Genomic DNA, 13415 nt, shown 5'->3' on the forward strand with positions numbered 1-13415 from the left:
AATTATAAAACTGAGAGTGAGGGGCGTAGAGGGGAGAGGAACAAACACAACGGTCTGTTTTTATCGTATTAGAGCTGGCAGCGAATCTAAGAGATGGAAAATGGGAGGCTGACTGAGGGACAGACTAATTAGCAGAAAGCCACTTCCTGTTTCTCCCAAAAAAGTTCATAAAAGTTAAATGAAAATTAGATTTTCTTTTAGACAGAAAACAAATTGCCTCTGAAAGTCGGTTATTATATTAAAATGTTTGGGAAGATGCTCATGGGAATCATAGGAGCTTCAGAAAAAAAGCAGCTGGACTTCTAATTTTGGTTCTTGCTTCATCTTCGTCCAAGGGCCTTCTTCAGTTCAGACTTGAAGAGTCCCAGATATGTATGTTCATATACCTGGTGTCCTGATGCATTCAGGACCAAAGACCTGAGAGAGGTTGGGAAACGGCCAGATGCGAGATAATGCAAGGTGTTAATGGTGATGAAACTTATTTTTTGGTAGGGGGAATCTCAAGACTGCAGTATAAGTATCTGATAAGTGGTGTCGTAGACTATATCTCTGTTTAGAGATGGCAGTCCCAGTTTCACATGGATGGCTTCCTTTACTCTGCTCTCCAACTATATGGCGCTTTTCCATTAGCACCTACTCGTCTCAACTCAGCTCGACTCTACTCGGTTTGTGAGGTTTTCCATTAGGACATAGTACCTGGTACCAGGCACTATTTTAGTACCTACTCGGCCAGGGGTCCAAGCTGAGCAAAGTCGAGCTGATAATGTGACGTCTGCAGGCCACTGATTGGACAGGGAGTGACGACACACGAGAGCAACTCCTTCACGAAAACCAAACCTGGCATTTTTTTAAAAAAGCTGTTAACAGTGACGGTGCGCATTACTCTTCACCTAACTTCTGCTCTTCAAAATTTGAATATGGCAACCAGACTTTTACTGTGGACAAATGAAGAAGTTGAGACTTTTCTGCCTTTGGTGGTGGTTTAGCCAATGGATTTATGGGCACCAGCCAGTGAGCACCAGGAGAGAAAATGGCCTTGACTCCACTGCTGCATTATTGTACACCATGTTCAAGGATGGTGAGTGTTTTGGGAAAATGAGTCAATTTTTATATATTTTATGTGTGATCAGTTAGTGATACGTCCATACCTCCACTTTCAACCACGCTAACAGACATTTTACCACACTGAGTTTTTTTTTTTTTTTTTACCTGAGCCCATTTTCCTTCAACCTCTGTCATCAGTGTCCTTTTAAAATCAGGCAGGAGGGAGGACCGAGGGAACAATCGGCTGATTCATCTGCCTTTGTGTCACGCTGTCGGACCTCCCTGTAACTCCCCCTTTCTCTCTCCCCCAGGGCTCCTCACCCGTCCTCTCTTCTCTCGCCCACCCAAAACGCTTCTCCAGCCCTCCTCCACTGGCGGTAGCTCACGGGGTCTCCAAGCTCGCCCCCCCTCCCTCCATCATTCTCAATGGATCTTCTGTCTGACCCCTCTCCTGCCTCACCCCTTCCTCCCCCTTCTCTCTCTCTCTCTCTGCTAAACAGGATAATCAGAGCAGCAGCATCTGATCAGCCGCAGCTCATTATACAGGAACGTACAAGCTTTAATCAGGACACATTACATTACATAACATGATGTTAGATCATTGGAGTCACCTGCAGCTGCCATTGTGACAGGCGGAGGAGCCGACATGTGATTCAGGTCTCATGTCCATGGTTTGCTGTTTGTGCAGCGCTTGCTATTGTTTGTCTGCGAGTCTGTAGATGTGATTAAAAGCACCGAGGATTTACTTTTGCAACAGTAATGCGTATTTACAGGAAGTTTCTATCTAACTGGGTGCAATCAAGATGACACTGATCTTGACTCTTAGAACATGCAGCTCATGGAAGCTCATGTTCTGATCGTATGTTTTCCATTTCAGTGTATTTTACGTTTTTTTCGGGTCAGAACTCCCCTCAGTTCAACTTTAAAATGTGCAATCTGCTTAGCTATTTTTACATCATGGAATAAAAAGGCATTTGGACTTCTCCTCTACGTTCTTGAAGATGTGTCACCTCTCATCCAAGAGGCCTGTTCTCGTACAACAGTGTCCTCAAGGAACCAAAAAGGATAGGGTTAATTATTTATTACCCACATTGCAATCATGACATTGTGCTACTTTCTGGAGGGGATGAATGTTGAGTTTTAGAAGTGAATGTGCATTGGTGTCATGTTTTGTGGCTTTTTGTTTTTTCCTTTTGGAACAAACTGCCATTGGAGATTAAACTTTCACCAAATGTAGACACTTCTAAATCCAGGTTAAAAACATTTCTTTTCTCATGGCCTATGCATAAAATCTGCACGGTATCTTTTAACTATCTGCACCTGACTGTAATGCTCTTAGTGTTTTATGTAAAGCAAATACAAATAAACTTGCCTTACCTTTTGTGTTTTAATCCAGAGCCAAAAACCATCTTTAATTTAAAAACTGTGTGGCTCATGCACCACATTGCTGACAGTTACAAAGTGTGCTGGTCTGCATACATTACATACAACCTCATATGAACCATAACCCTTCCCTGCATCGATCTGATACTTGTATGCAACTTTGTCCAGTTCCAAAACTAAAATTTCCAGGCTTTTGCAAGAATTGGAAAAGTGCTCTCTGATAAGCAGGTGAGAGAGATCTTCCATTTTGTTCATAAAACTAAAACTATACACCGACCATCAAATATCACCAAATATAGCACAAGCTTTGCATCTTGCATTTTTAACAGATGTAGAAAGTTTTCCAAAAGAGAAACAGAGAATGGTGAGCCCACCATCATGTCTGAAAGAGGAGAGAGATTAACTGGTGACACTACATGTCTGTTTCATTAAATGCAGGTACAGTACAGACAAACACTTACAGTGAAAGTCGCAGCAGCAGCTTGCAAAACATGTTTACGATCAAATTCCAATGTAACCATGTAATGCAATGACTGCAATAATTATCGGAGCTTATGTAAGAACTGTACCCAAATTTCATTGGTTGATTAGGACAAAATAACAAGTAAGACTTATTTATTTTTCCAGTTAAAAGAAATTTGATTTAGATGGTGCTAGATTTTAACATATGTCACTTCAGGGCACTTCAAAGAAACAACTTAATGTTATTATTATTATTATTATAGAGAGAAACCAACAGTTCCCAGTTTGAGAAGCACTTAGGCCCTGTCCACACGTATCCGGACAAGTCGGAAAACGCATATATTTTTCTCCGATTCGGCCTGTCATAACTGGAGGTTTTTGGTTCTGAAAACAGAGGTTCTGAAAATGGAGGTTCTGAAAACGGAGGTTTTGAAAACTCCGGCCAAAGTGAAGATTTGGGAAAAACCCCGGGTTTGCGTTTACGTGTGGACAGGCATAACCGGAGTTTTAGGAACGCAGACGTCACTGCCTGCGACAAAACTGCTGTGACGTCAGACATGCGACCTTTGTAGACAATCGGAGCAGAATGGACGTCCTCAAAAGTGTACTGGTTTCAACAATACTACAGGCGCTTTTTGCTTGTTTGATCTTACAAGCTCATTTACTGCTTCACCTCATTTTTGTAGTTAGAATAGTCCGCGTTAGGAATTCGCCTCCGGCATGAGGAAAGTCGTCGGAGGTCTCCGCGGGATACTGCTGTAAAAACAGAGCCAGTATGTCCCCATACTGGCTCTGGCAAGATTCCCAATCAATATCTTGCTGGGTTTTATTCCCGATGTACTCCAAAACAACATTTAAAAGCAATTCCGACTCCTTGTCGGCACGACACGAGACGGAAGCTTATTCTGATTGGATAAGCTTGATATATACGTTCATGTATCTGGATACGTGTAGACGGAGATTTTTGTAGAAAACGGACACATGTGGCCGCAGATTTTTTCCTAAACGGAGGGGCGCGGATATTCGGTTTTAAAAATATCTGGATGCGTGTGGACACGGCCTTAGCAGCAGTTTGGAGGAAAAATATCTTGAAAACACCTACATGTATTTGACCTTAATGGAGCTTGGATTACTTTGATAACACTTGCGAGGCCAAGGAGACACAGAGGTATGAGGAAGGCGGGTCGCGGTGATAGAGAGAGACACATTTCTAAAATTCCTCTGTGGAGTGAGGAGGATATTTATCGACTGTTTATCAAGCGAGAAAGCTTCAGCCTCTTCAACTGAGTACAAACTGTCACCGTCCAAACACACACACACTTCCTGCTCTCTAACCTGAAATACATCATCGGATACAAATGTACAGAAACACTTCACGCAAACTTTATAGATCAACTCTTAAGACTGCAGTGTTTACAGTTTGTTCTGAATAAAAAGTTTTAGCGTCAGCATTCAACCCACTCTGACATGTTTCAACAATAAAATGCTCTTTGCTACAGCCTATCAGATACTGACAGGAAAGATTAAAACAATAAAACAACATATTCATGCAAAATGTCCAAAAATCTGTTTTGAAAAATTGGCCAGAGAGCAGGCCAGATGTTTGTGCACTACAGGCACAGATCTATAAATTGTACTTAAATCCCCATATTTAGCTTTTGTGAGCAGCATATGAAGATGTAATAAATGCTTTATAACACTTTAATGTAGTTGCACTCTTGGAAGATAAGGTTTATCACAGTATTCTCTTAAATACACAAAATGCAAATACGCCCCCTCCTGTGGGCACAAACATTTTCATAATTTGTTGCTTATTTTTGCTAACAGTTTGGTCCATGAAAACCTCAGAGAGCTTTGAAAAATGCTGAATAAATGTCTGATTTTGTCGCAACTATCCAAACTATGACGTAAGAGCAACAAACATGGTCAATTTTCACATTTTAACCATCGGATGTTTTCTATTTTTACTTAAAAATGTGGTATTTAAACAGCTTCAGATTGTCTTTTGATCCACTAATTGATTAACTGTAGCTCATATAAACAGAAACTGAGTGATAATGCTGATTATTTTCACTAAGTCTGGTCAATGAAACCTCAGAAAGCTCTGAAAAATCCTGATTAAATGTATGATTTTGTCACTAAAACTATCAAAACTCCAAAATATTCTAAAAAAAAAAAGAAAATTTCGGAATAAGAAACACGATTATTTTTTACGCTGAAATCCTCAAATGTTTGATTTTTTTGCTTGAAAAATGAGGTATTAAAACAGTTTCAGTACCTCTTTTGATGGACTAACCCTTAACTGTAGCAGCTCTTATACAAACAGATAATGAGTGACAATGTTGACTATTTTCACAAACAGTTTAGTCGATGAAAACCTCAGAACGTACAATTGAAATATTAATCATGCAATATTTCTTTAACATGAGCAATATTAACTTAGTACCTCAGAATTATTGCCAGTGTTACTTTATTTTCTAGTTTTATTTTAGCGCTTTTGCTCATTGTTTTTCAGCAGTTTTTCTGACTTATATCTTCTTGCTTCATTATAAAACATTCTTCTGTTATTTTGTATTCTGAGCAATACTTGGCCCATAAATTTCCTTCAGGTTTAAGAAACCTCTCTCTTATCTGATCTTTTTTTGGTTTTCTTTGAGTTTTGTGACTGGAAATTGAATATTTTTGAGTTTGTTGGAAAAAAACAAGCGATTTGTTTATAAAGTTATTGGAAGACTTTAGAAGGATCTGATGACTACAATTTACAATTTTCCAACATTTTATGAACCCCATGACTAATCGTGTCATTTAAAACAGTCAGTGGATGAGTGAATAATTGAAATAATTGGTAGCAGCCTTGCTTTTGGGATTATTTACCAAATGTGTCTTGAGTTTTTCTCTAAGCAGCAGTTGCATCAGATTAAAATGTGGCGAAAACATCTGCAGTGTCGTCACAGCATGTAAATCAAATATCCTTCTAATTTCTTCAGAACACACTGCCAAATATTTAACACCATTTTATGTCTTCATTCACCACGTGTGCATGAATCAGCGAGTCTGGATGTAAATTTCAGATCACTGAACCTCACAGAGAAGCAGTAATAAAGTTTACTGATAATATTAAGCTGTAAATCTGTTTGACTTCATCCGGTCCAAATTACATCATGGCGTAATCCCTGATTTTACTCAATTTAGGTAGGAAGATCCAAGCTATAAGTTTGTGAGGTGGCACAGAGGTTTCATGCATTTCTCCTATTTCTACACATGAGGTAATCCTATCTAATATTCCTCTGGAATCCCAGCGTGGTGGTTGCCAGCTTTCATTGATTTGGAATAAACAAACGTTGCATTTTCATTAGTCGTCGTAACAAACACCCTGCTACGTGCAGAAACAGCGAGTCTGAACTCACAAACTGTATCACCTGTCACAGCTGAGACCACAGAGCACAATGCCTCTGAAATATTTCATATCGTACATTCCAATGTCAGCTGAAAATACGAGTGAACACACTGCTATCACGACGCTACCTGCGATAAGAGGCCTAACAAAACATACAACTGCCACACGGGGTGATGTCAGCTCACTGGAAAACAACTGCACAAACACGCCAGCATGAAACAACACGAGTAAACAACACACATTCTTGAGAATTAAACAAGAACAAGCAAGCATAACTGATTAAAATCCCGATAAATGCTAAGTCCTTTGTGCTTCTCCTTCCACTTCACATCTTTTGACCTTTCTGGTGACCTTTGAGGAAAAGAGACGAGCCACGAAATGCGACCTGTTGACCTATGGCCTATAAAAAAGTCAATACATCCAATATGAGGCGTGGATAGAGCAGGTGGCAAAGCATACATAGTCATTAGCAGGCACTTTTCAAATATTCAGTCACACCACAGTGAGCAATTTACACAGAGGTAAGAGTGCAGAGTCGGCAGGACGCCTCAGAGGACGGCAGCTGGACCACAGCAGGCCAGACGGCCGAGGAGATGTATGTATGTTTACTTCAACATGCTAGAGTTGTTTATGTGCTTTTATATCTAAATGCAAAGAAATAAAACAAGACTGAATGCTGGCAGTGTCTCAGACTTCAAGTGGGAATCAGAAGATGATGTCATTTAACTGACAGTATAACAGCTACTGCTGATAGACAGTATCAACATCTTTCCATCTAAAATAAACTGAATGAAATGTATTTTGTGAATATGAATGTAAAGCATTTGAATGTTACTTCTCAACCCTCTTAATTTCACGCAGTTTCTGGGTGTTTTTCCTCATTTTTCTAGCCTAGCCGCGCTAGACCCATGTTCTGAATTCTGACGGCACAAGGGTCTAGGGAAGCTCGACAGGGAGGGAGGCGGGCTAAAACGTTGTCTTTCAAATCCCTCTGCAGCAATTGGGTAGGTATACAACCAATCAGCACAACGTATAGGCTGACGTAGTTCCTAGAGCGCCGGCGGATTGTGGCTAAGTCCCATTAGCTTCCCAACCAGCGGAGCCAACTGGTATATTAAGGATTTGCCATACCCCGTCGGCATAAGTCCAAATACGTCTTTCTTCTCAATGAAAAACTTCAGTGCCGTCCTTTGTTTATCTTTCAAGTTGAATTTTAGCTTCAAATCTTTAAGGGCTGTGGCCAAAGCCGAGTCGAAAGATAACTGTTTATTGGGCACCGGTTGTTTCTGTCAGAATCGTCGCTCCTCTGTCGTCACTTAGTTACGCCCGCCTTCTGACTCTACACTTCATGGTGATTTGTCCGGCCAGTTTTAGGAGAATCCAGCCTCGAGCCTTATGGAGGGTAACTAGACCCACCCTGGCAGTGAATTAAATTCGTTGCCGTGGGTTGTCTAGCGTGGCTAGGCTATTGTTTTTCCACACTTTGGGCTCATTTTTAAGTCCTGCACCTGCATGGAAACAGCAGAAGGACTCATAAGTTTGGACACACCCTCTCATTCAATGCTGTTTATTAAGTTATTTTATACATTGTAGATTAATACCGAAGACATCAAAACTATAAAAGAATACATATGGAATTATTTTTGTAAACAAAAAAGTGTTAATCTTCAGTATTAATCAACGATGTAGAAAATAACACAAATAAATAAAAAGCATTGAATGAGAGGGTGTGTCTAAACTTTTCGCTGATTAAAATTTTTTAGTACTTATTCTACAGCAATGGAAAAAAACTTGTAATCAGCTCATAAAGCTCAACACATTCGATATTTTACTACTTACATTTTTACATGTTTTCATACTTTTTCTCCCTCTGCTCTGTGTAAACACAGCTTCCAGTTTTGTCCAGTTCAGATAAAAAGTCCCTGAATTTATAACCATGTGATTGTTGTTTGCAGCTGATTCAATAATGGCTTCATGGTTGCACAGAGAAGAACAGAATTATTAGTTGTTGTTGTTTTTTCTTTTTTTACAGAATCTGCTTCACGTGAACTACTTGTTTTTTAAAAACAAGACACGTAGGATTAATTAATTTTGATGAAATCATTTTAGGCTCAGATTTGGTTACTTTTCCTGATGGAGCTGGACGTCACAGATGAGTAGTTCAAAGACAGTTCAAAATCAGGTAAATCTTACTGTTTTTACAGTTCTGGCTCTGATAAAAGATGTCATTTTGGGAATATCTTAAAAATAACATTTCAAACTCATAAGCAGGTTTTGGGTTCAGAAGGTTAATGTCACTCTGGAGATGAAGATGTTTGATTTGATTTGAAATTAGAGCTGAAATGATTTGACAATCAATAACCCTGGTGATTGACAGGACATTAATCATCAAACATCTTCTGTTTTTAGCCTCTTTAATATGAGGGTTTGTGACTTTCCATCTTTTTCAAAACTATTTTCTGACCTTTAAAGACAAAATAACCAATCAAGCAATCAAGAAAATAATCAGCAGATCAATTCCTCATAAAAAAACTGGTGTTTGTTTAGCCCTCATGGCACAAATAAACTATAATTATCCATCCAGGCAGAGCTGTGATAATGCCTATTGTCTGAAATGGTCAATTTTATCAGAATTTTCCAATATCACATTACATTTCAGTTATATTTTCGTCAACTTCAGTAGCTTGTTGGTTTCACAACAGACACAACATGTGTAGATATTTTAATCAAAAATTACAAAATGAAGTTGATATAGATAATTAAAATAACAAAAACTGAAAAAATGCGTCAATTCTTTAGAAGTCCACTTCTGTTGTAATAAAATGTGTTTTGATGAGGCCAAAATGTAGAATTTCCTTTACTTTAGATTTTTGTTTTATAAATAATACGATAATTATCTGTTCCGAAGTATAAAAATGAGTAATTTTTTCTTGTTTGGTGAAAACAATGATGCTGTTCTTTATGACAGTCTGATTGTAATCCACCACTGCTGCCTTCAGAGCAGCTCTTGGTCCAAAAGTGCTAAAAAGAAATAAAATAGGTGGCTGTCTGTTATCCGGAGTGTTGCTGAGAAACCTTTAGAGCCAAGCTGGTGCTGTGTGTGTGCAAATCTGAAGCTGAGCTGCTGGCGTTTTATTACTGCAGGACTGCAGACAACTCGACCCATTACTCAGCAAAAAAACAGCGTCAGGCGCACATGGAGCCTGTGCGCCGCAGCGCGTTACTGATGCGCACAGGGAAGCTTTCAGGGGGAGGGAGGGAGAGGGGGTGACGACAGGTATGTTTACAAACACACAGGTGGACTGATATTATTTTTTTAAAAAGAGTAAAAGTGAGCAGGTCTGCAGCAGAACCAGGACAGGTCCCAGGTCTGTGTGATGTGACCGGACTGCAGGGCGTCAGTGTCGGCCGTACCTTGCTGTCGAGGACGCTGCCTCCCTCCTGGAGCTCCCCGGCGGAGGCTGAAGCTGAAGCTGAGACTGATGCATCCTCCTGGCTCTTCCCGTCCCGCTGCACTGAGCTCTCTGCTCCCATGATGAACAACAATCACAGATGTGCTCTTCTACTTCTCTTCTTGACTCGTCTCTGGCTGCTCTCTCGATGAGCCTCTGCGCCAAACCGGACAGCACGACTGAAACGAGTATCCAAAAGCGTCCGAAAAGTACGAGCAGTGCAGCGGTGCAGCTCCGCCCCGGGGTGGACTGGATCTGGAGTGATGAAGTGCGAGGAGCAGCCAACTCTTTTTAGGACACCCCCACCTCCGACACCTCCGTCAGCGGCGGCACGCCTTGCCGCATCAGAGACGGTGCTGATGGAGGAAGAGGACAGAGGTGAGACCAGAGGAGGACACAAATGAGGGGACAAAGGCTGCATTCATCTTCTGCACAAATTAGATCTATCCTGGGAGATTGGAAAATGCAATTAGAGATCTTTTAAAACAGATCACAGGGCATGAGAAGAAATTCTGTGCATGTTTTTAAAATGCAGAAATCCCCTAAAACAAAACAGAAGTCATTTGGAAACAGTCAACTCTATAGAGAGCAGGGAAAAGAGAGTTGTTGCACTGTCACATACTGCAAGAAAGAAGATTTTACCATTTATATACAGGTGTCAGGTAAAATTTAAGCACACTGGACTTGTTCCCCTTGTTTAATTGCAGAATAAGTTGTGAAATTGTTAGATAAACTCGTGAGTTTGTGGAATAATTAAGACAGTTTTAAAAAGACTCAATCAGAAAGTAACAGAATCTAATATGGAAACAGTAAAAACCCCATCTGTGTTTATTATTTGTACACTATAAGCCTGTATAAGGTGGATTTATCTTAATTATTTTGTATTTAATCCAATAGCTTGGACTAAATTCACTACTTAATGCTTGAACCTGAGAATTACAACATTTAAATAAGCACAGTATGAACAACAAGAGCAAAGAATCCAACTTTATCCAGCTTTAAATTACCCATATTATGCAAAATCCACTTTTTCATTATTTTAGAATGCAAATACGAGTCCTCAGTTGTCCTCCGTTTCTTTGCTTCTTCCGTAGATTAGTTCTTCAAAACATTAAACTCCAAGATGATTTAATTAGCAAGAAATCTGTGTTCCATGCCAGACACAAACCTCAGTCTTCTGAGTGAAGGGCTTCTGTTTGACCCATTCATCCACCATGATCTCCTCCTTATGTGGACTTCGTTGTTCTTTTTAGATTTTGCTTGCAGCGGCAGAGCCAGACAAACTTTTATTGGAGTGGCCATGCTGAGACCATCACTCACACTGGGGCTGTGCTATGTCTCGTTTGTTTTTCTTTGAAGCAAATCACTGCAGGACACACAATTATTTTTGGTCACTCCCTGTTGTTATTTGCTTCTGCAGACAAGACCATAACAATGCATGAGAACTCCTACACAGGATGACAGTTTTTTAAAGTGACTCTCAATTGATTGTAAATCTAGAACGGATGCTAAAGTCAATGATTATGAAGTTTATAACGTTAATGACTCTTAGGCAATATCAAAAGCGACACCTTTCTAGTAGAGACCTCAAACTGTGACCATCCAGTCTTTAGTCTCCTTCTTGTGGTTGCAGATTCTGGGTCAGTTTTGCATTTTTCAGCAGTTTGTACCACTGGTTTCCACATCTGTACAAGAGCTTTAACTAAATCCACAGCTCAACCTAAATCACACTAATAAAACATGTTCAAAAAGATTGCATTTTTACATGGAACTAAACACAGATGTATTCTTATGCTATCCTGTACGACTAATACACTTTTCATTGACAAAAACATGACATATAGTTGATCAGATGTACTTATGTGGTTGAATAGGGGGAGATTGTGATTTTAAAATACATCTTTATGAGAACAAAAGCTGTACAGAAGTGGCTCTGCATTACACTTTGGAAAGACTAATGCTAGTTAGTAGATGTAACGGTTCCATTAGTGCATACATAGTAATCTAACAGGGTTGCCAGGCTTTAGTCTGTGCTCACCTCGACCCCTTCTTTGCTTTTCTCCTGCTCACGTGACTTCTTAAAGCCTTCCTGACAGAAAGCCTTCCCAATAATTCCACCAATCTGAATTATTTAAAAGCTAATAACATAATCATGTAGTATTTTTTTATCCACAAACCTCCTGTGATTCCGTGTTAACTAATATTTATGATTAACCCTCCTGTTGTCCTGCGGGTCAAAATTTACCCGTTTTAAAGTTTGAAAATGTGGAAAAAAATATATATATATTCACAGTGAAACTTCGAATGCCCACATTTTCAACATTTTTGGGAATTTTTTCTGCATTTTTGATGGAAAAATAAAAAAAATGTTTCTTTAAGAACATTTTGTCAACCAACACTGATCTGTTAGCCTAGCCGCGCTAGACAACCCACGGCAACGAATTTAATTCTCTGCCAGGGTGGGTCTAGTTACCCTCCATAAGGTTCGAGGTTGGATGCTCCTAAAACTGGCCGGACCAATCACCATGAAGTGTAGAGTCAGAAGGCGGGCGTAACGAAGTGACGACAGAGGCGCGACGATTCTGACAGAAACAACCGGCACGCAATAAACCGTTATCTTGCGACTCGGCTTTGGCCACAGCCCTTAAAGATTTGAAGCTAAAATTCAACTTGAAAGATAAACAAAGGACGGCACTGAAGTGCTTCATTGAGAAGAAAGACGTATTTGGACTTATGCCGACGGGATATGGCAAATCCTTAATATACCAGTTGGCTCCGCTGGTTGGGAAGCTAATGGGACTTAGCCACAATCCGGTGCTCTAGGAACTACGTCAGCCTATTCTTTGCGCTGATTGGTTGTATACCTACCCAATTGCTGCAGAGGGATTTGAAAGACAACCTTTGAGCCCGCCTCCCTCCCTGTCAAGCGTTCCTAGACCCTTGTGTCTTAAGAGCTGGGTCTAGCGCGGCTAGGCTACTGATCTGTATCTTATTTCAAGTTTCTCTAAACACACTTGTAAAGTTTTAGTCCAGCTTTCAGTCCTGGATCTAATCTGTTCTTCTGGCATACATGTTGTATACTCGTTGATCTTGACATTATGGTTTGTCTTGGTTCATTGTGCTGATGACATGTTTGGGTGTAAAACAGCTCCGCTTGCTGATGGGGAGCTGATGTTCAGGTTTACATGCTAATTGCAGGTTGAGCCATGTGTCATTTTGTTTGGAATTTTAGAACGCACAAATTACAGCCTGAGCACTCAAACCCAAGTTCACACAGGCCTAGACTTATGGTCCCGACAGATAAACCAAAACCCAAACACACGGTGCAACAACACAAATAGGAATGAGAAAACTCTTGAGAGTTTATGACCCAAGTGTTGGGAAAAAACAGTAACAGCATGGACTGAAAATAACTCTAGGGGCCATTTTTTAAAAATCTTTTTTGGATATACACTGCCTGGCCAAAAAAAAAAAAGTTGCCACTTGGATATAATTTAGTAAATAGGTAAGAGCCTTCCATTGGATAATTACTGCAGTGATGAAAATGTTTCAGCTGCAACAACTTTTTTAGCTGATGCAGTGAGGAGCTTCACATTTCTTAAACAACCATGCTGGAAGACATATCCTGAGGTCATGGAAAGGATGCTAATCTGTCTCAGAAGGATAAATTATTGGCC

At 40.0% G+C, this 13415-nt stretch overlaps 1 protein-coding gene across 1 annotated transcript in view; it reads right to left on the minus strand.

Annotated features, from left to right (window-relative positions):
• Positions 1 to 9978, minus strand: part of akap12b (A kinase (PRKA) anchor protein 12b) — a 57390-nt gene extending 47412 nt beyond the window's left edge. Inside the window, exon 1 of the mRNA XM_022198226.2 lies at positions 9701 to 9978. Within this exon, the coding sequence (XP_022053918.1) occupies positions 9701 to 9820 (120 nt within the window). The 5' untranslated portion in view covers positions 9821 to 9978. The remainder of the gene's footprint in view (positions 1 to 9700) is intronic.
• Positions 9979 to 13415: the final 3437 nt, after the last annotated feature.

Source organism: Acanthochromis polyacanthus, chromosome 16, assembly GCF_021347895.1.
Source record: "Acanthochromis polyacanthus isolate Apoly-LR-REF ecotype Palm Island chromosome 16, KAUST_Apoly_ChrSc, whole genome shotgun sequence".
Lineage (NCBI taxonomy): Eukaryota > Metazoa > Chordata > Actinopteri > Pomacentridae > Acanthochromis > Acanthochromis polyacanthus.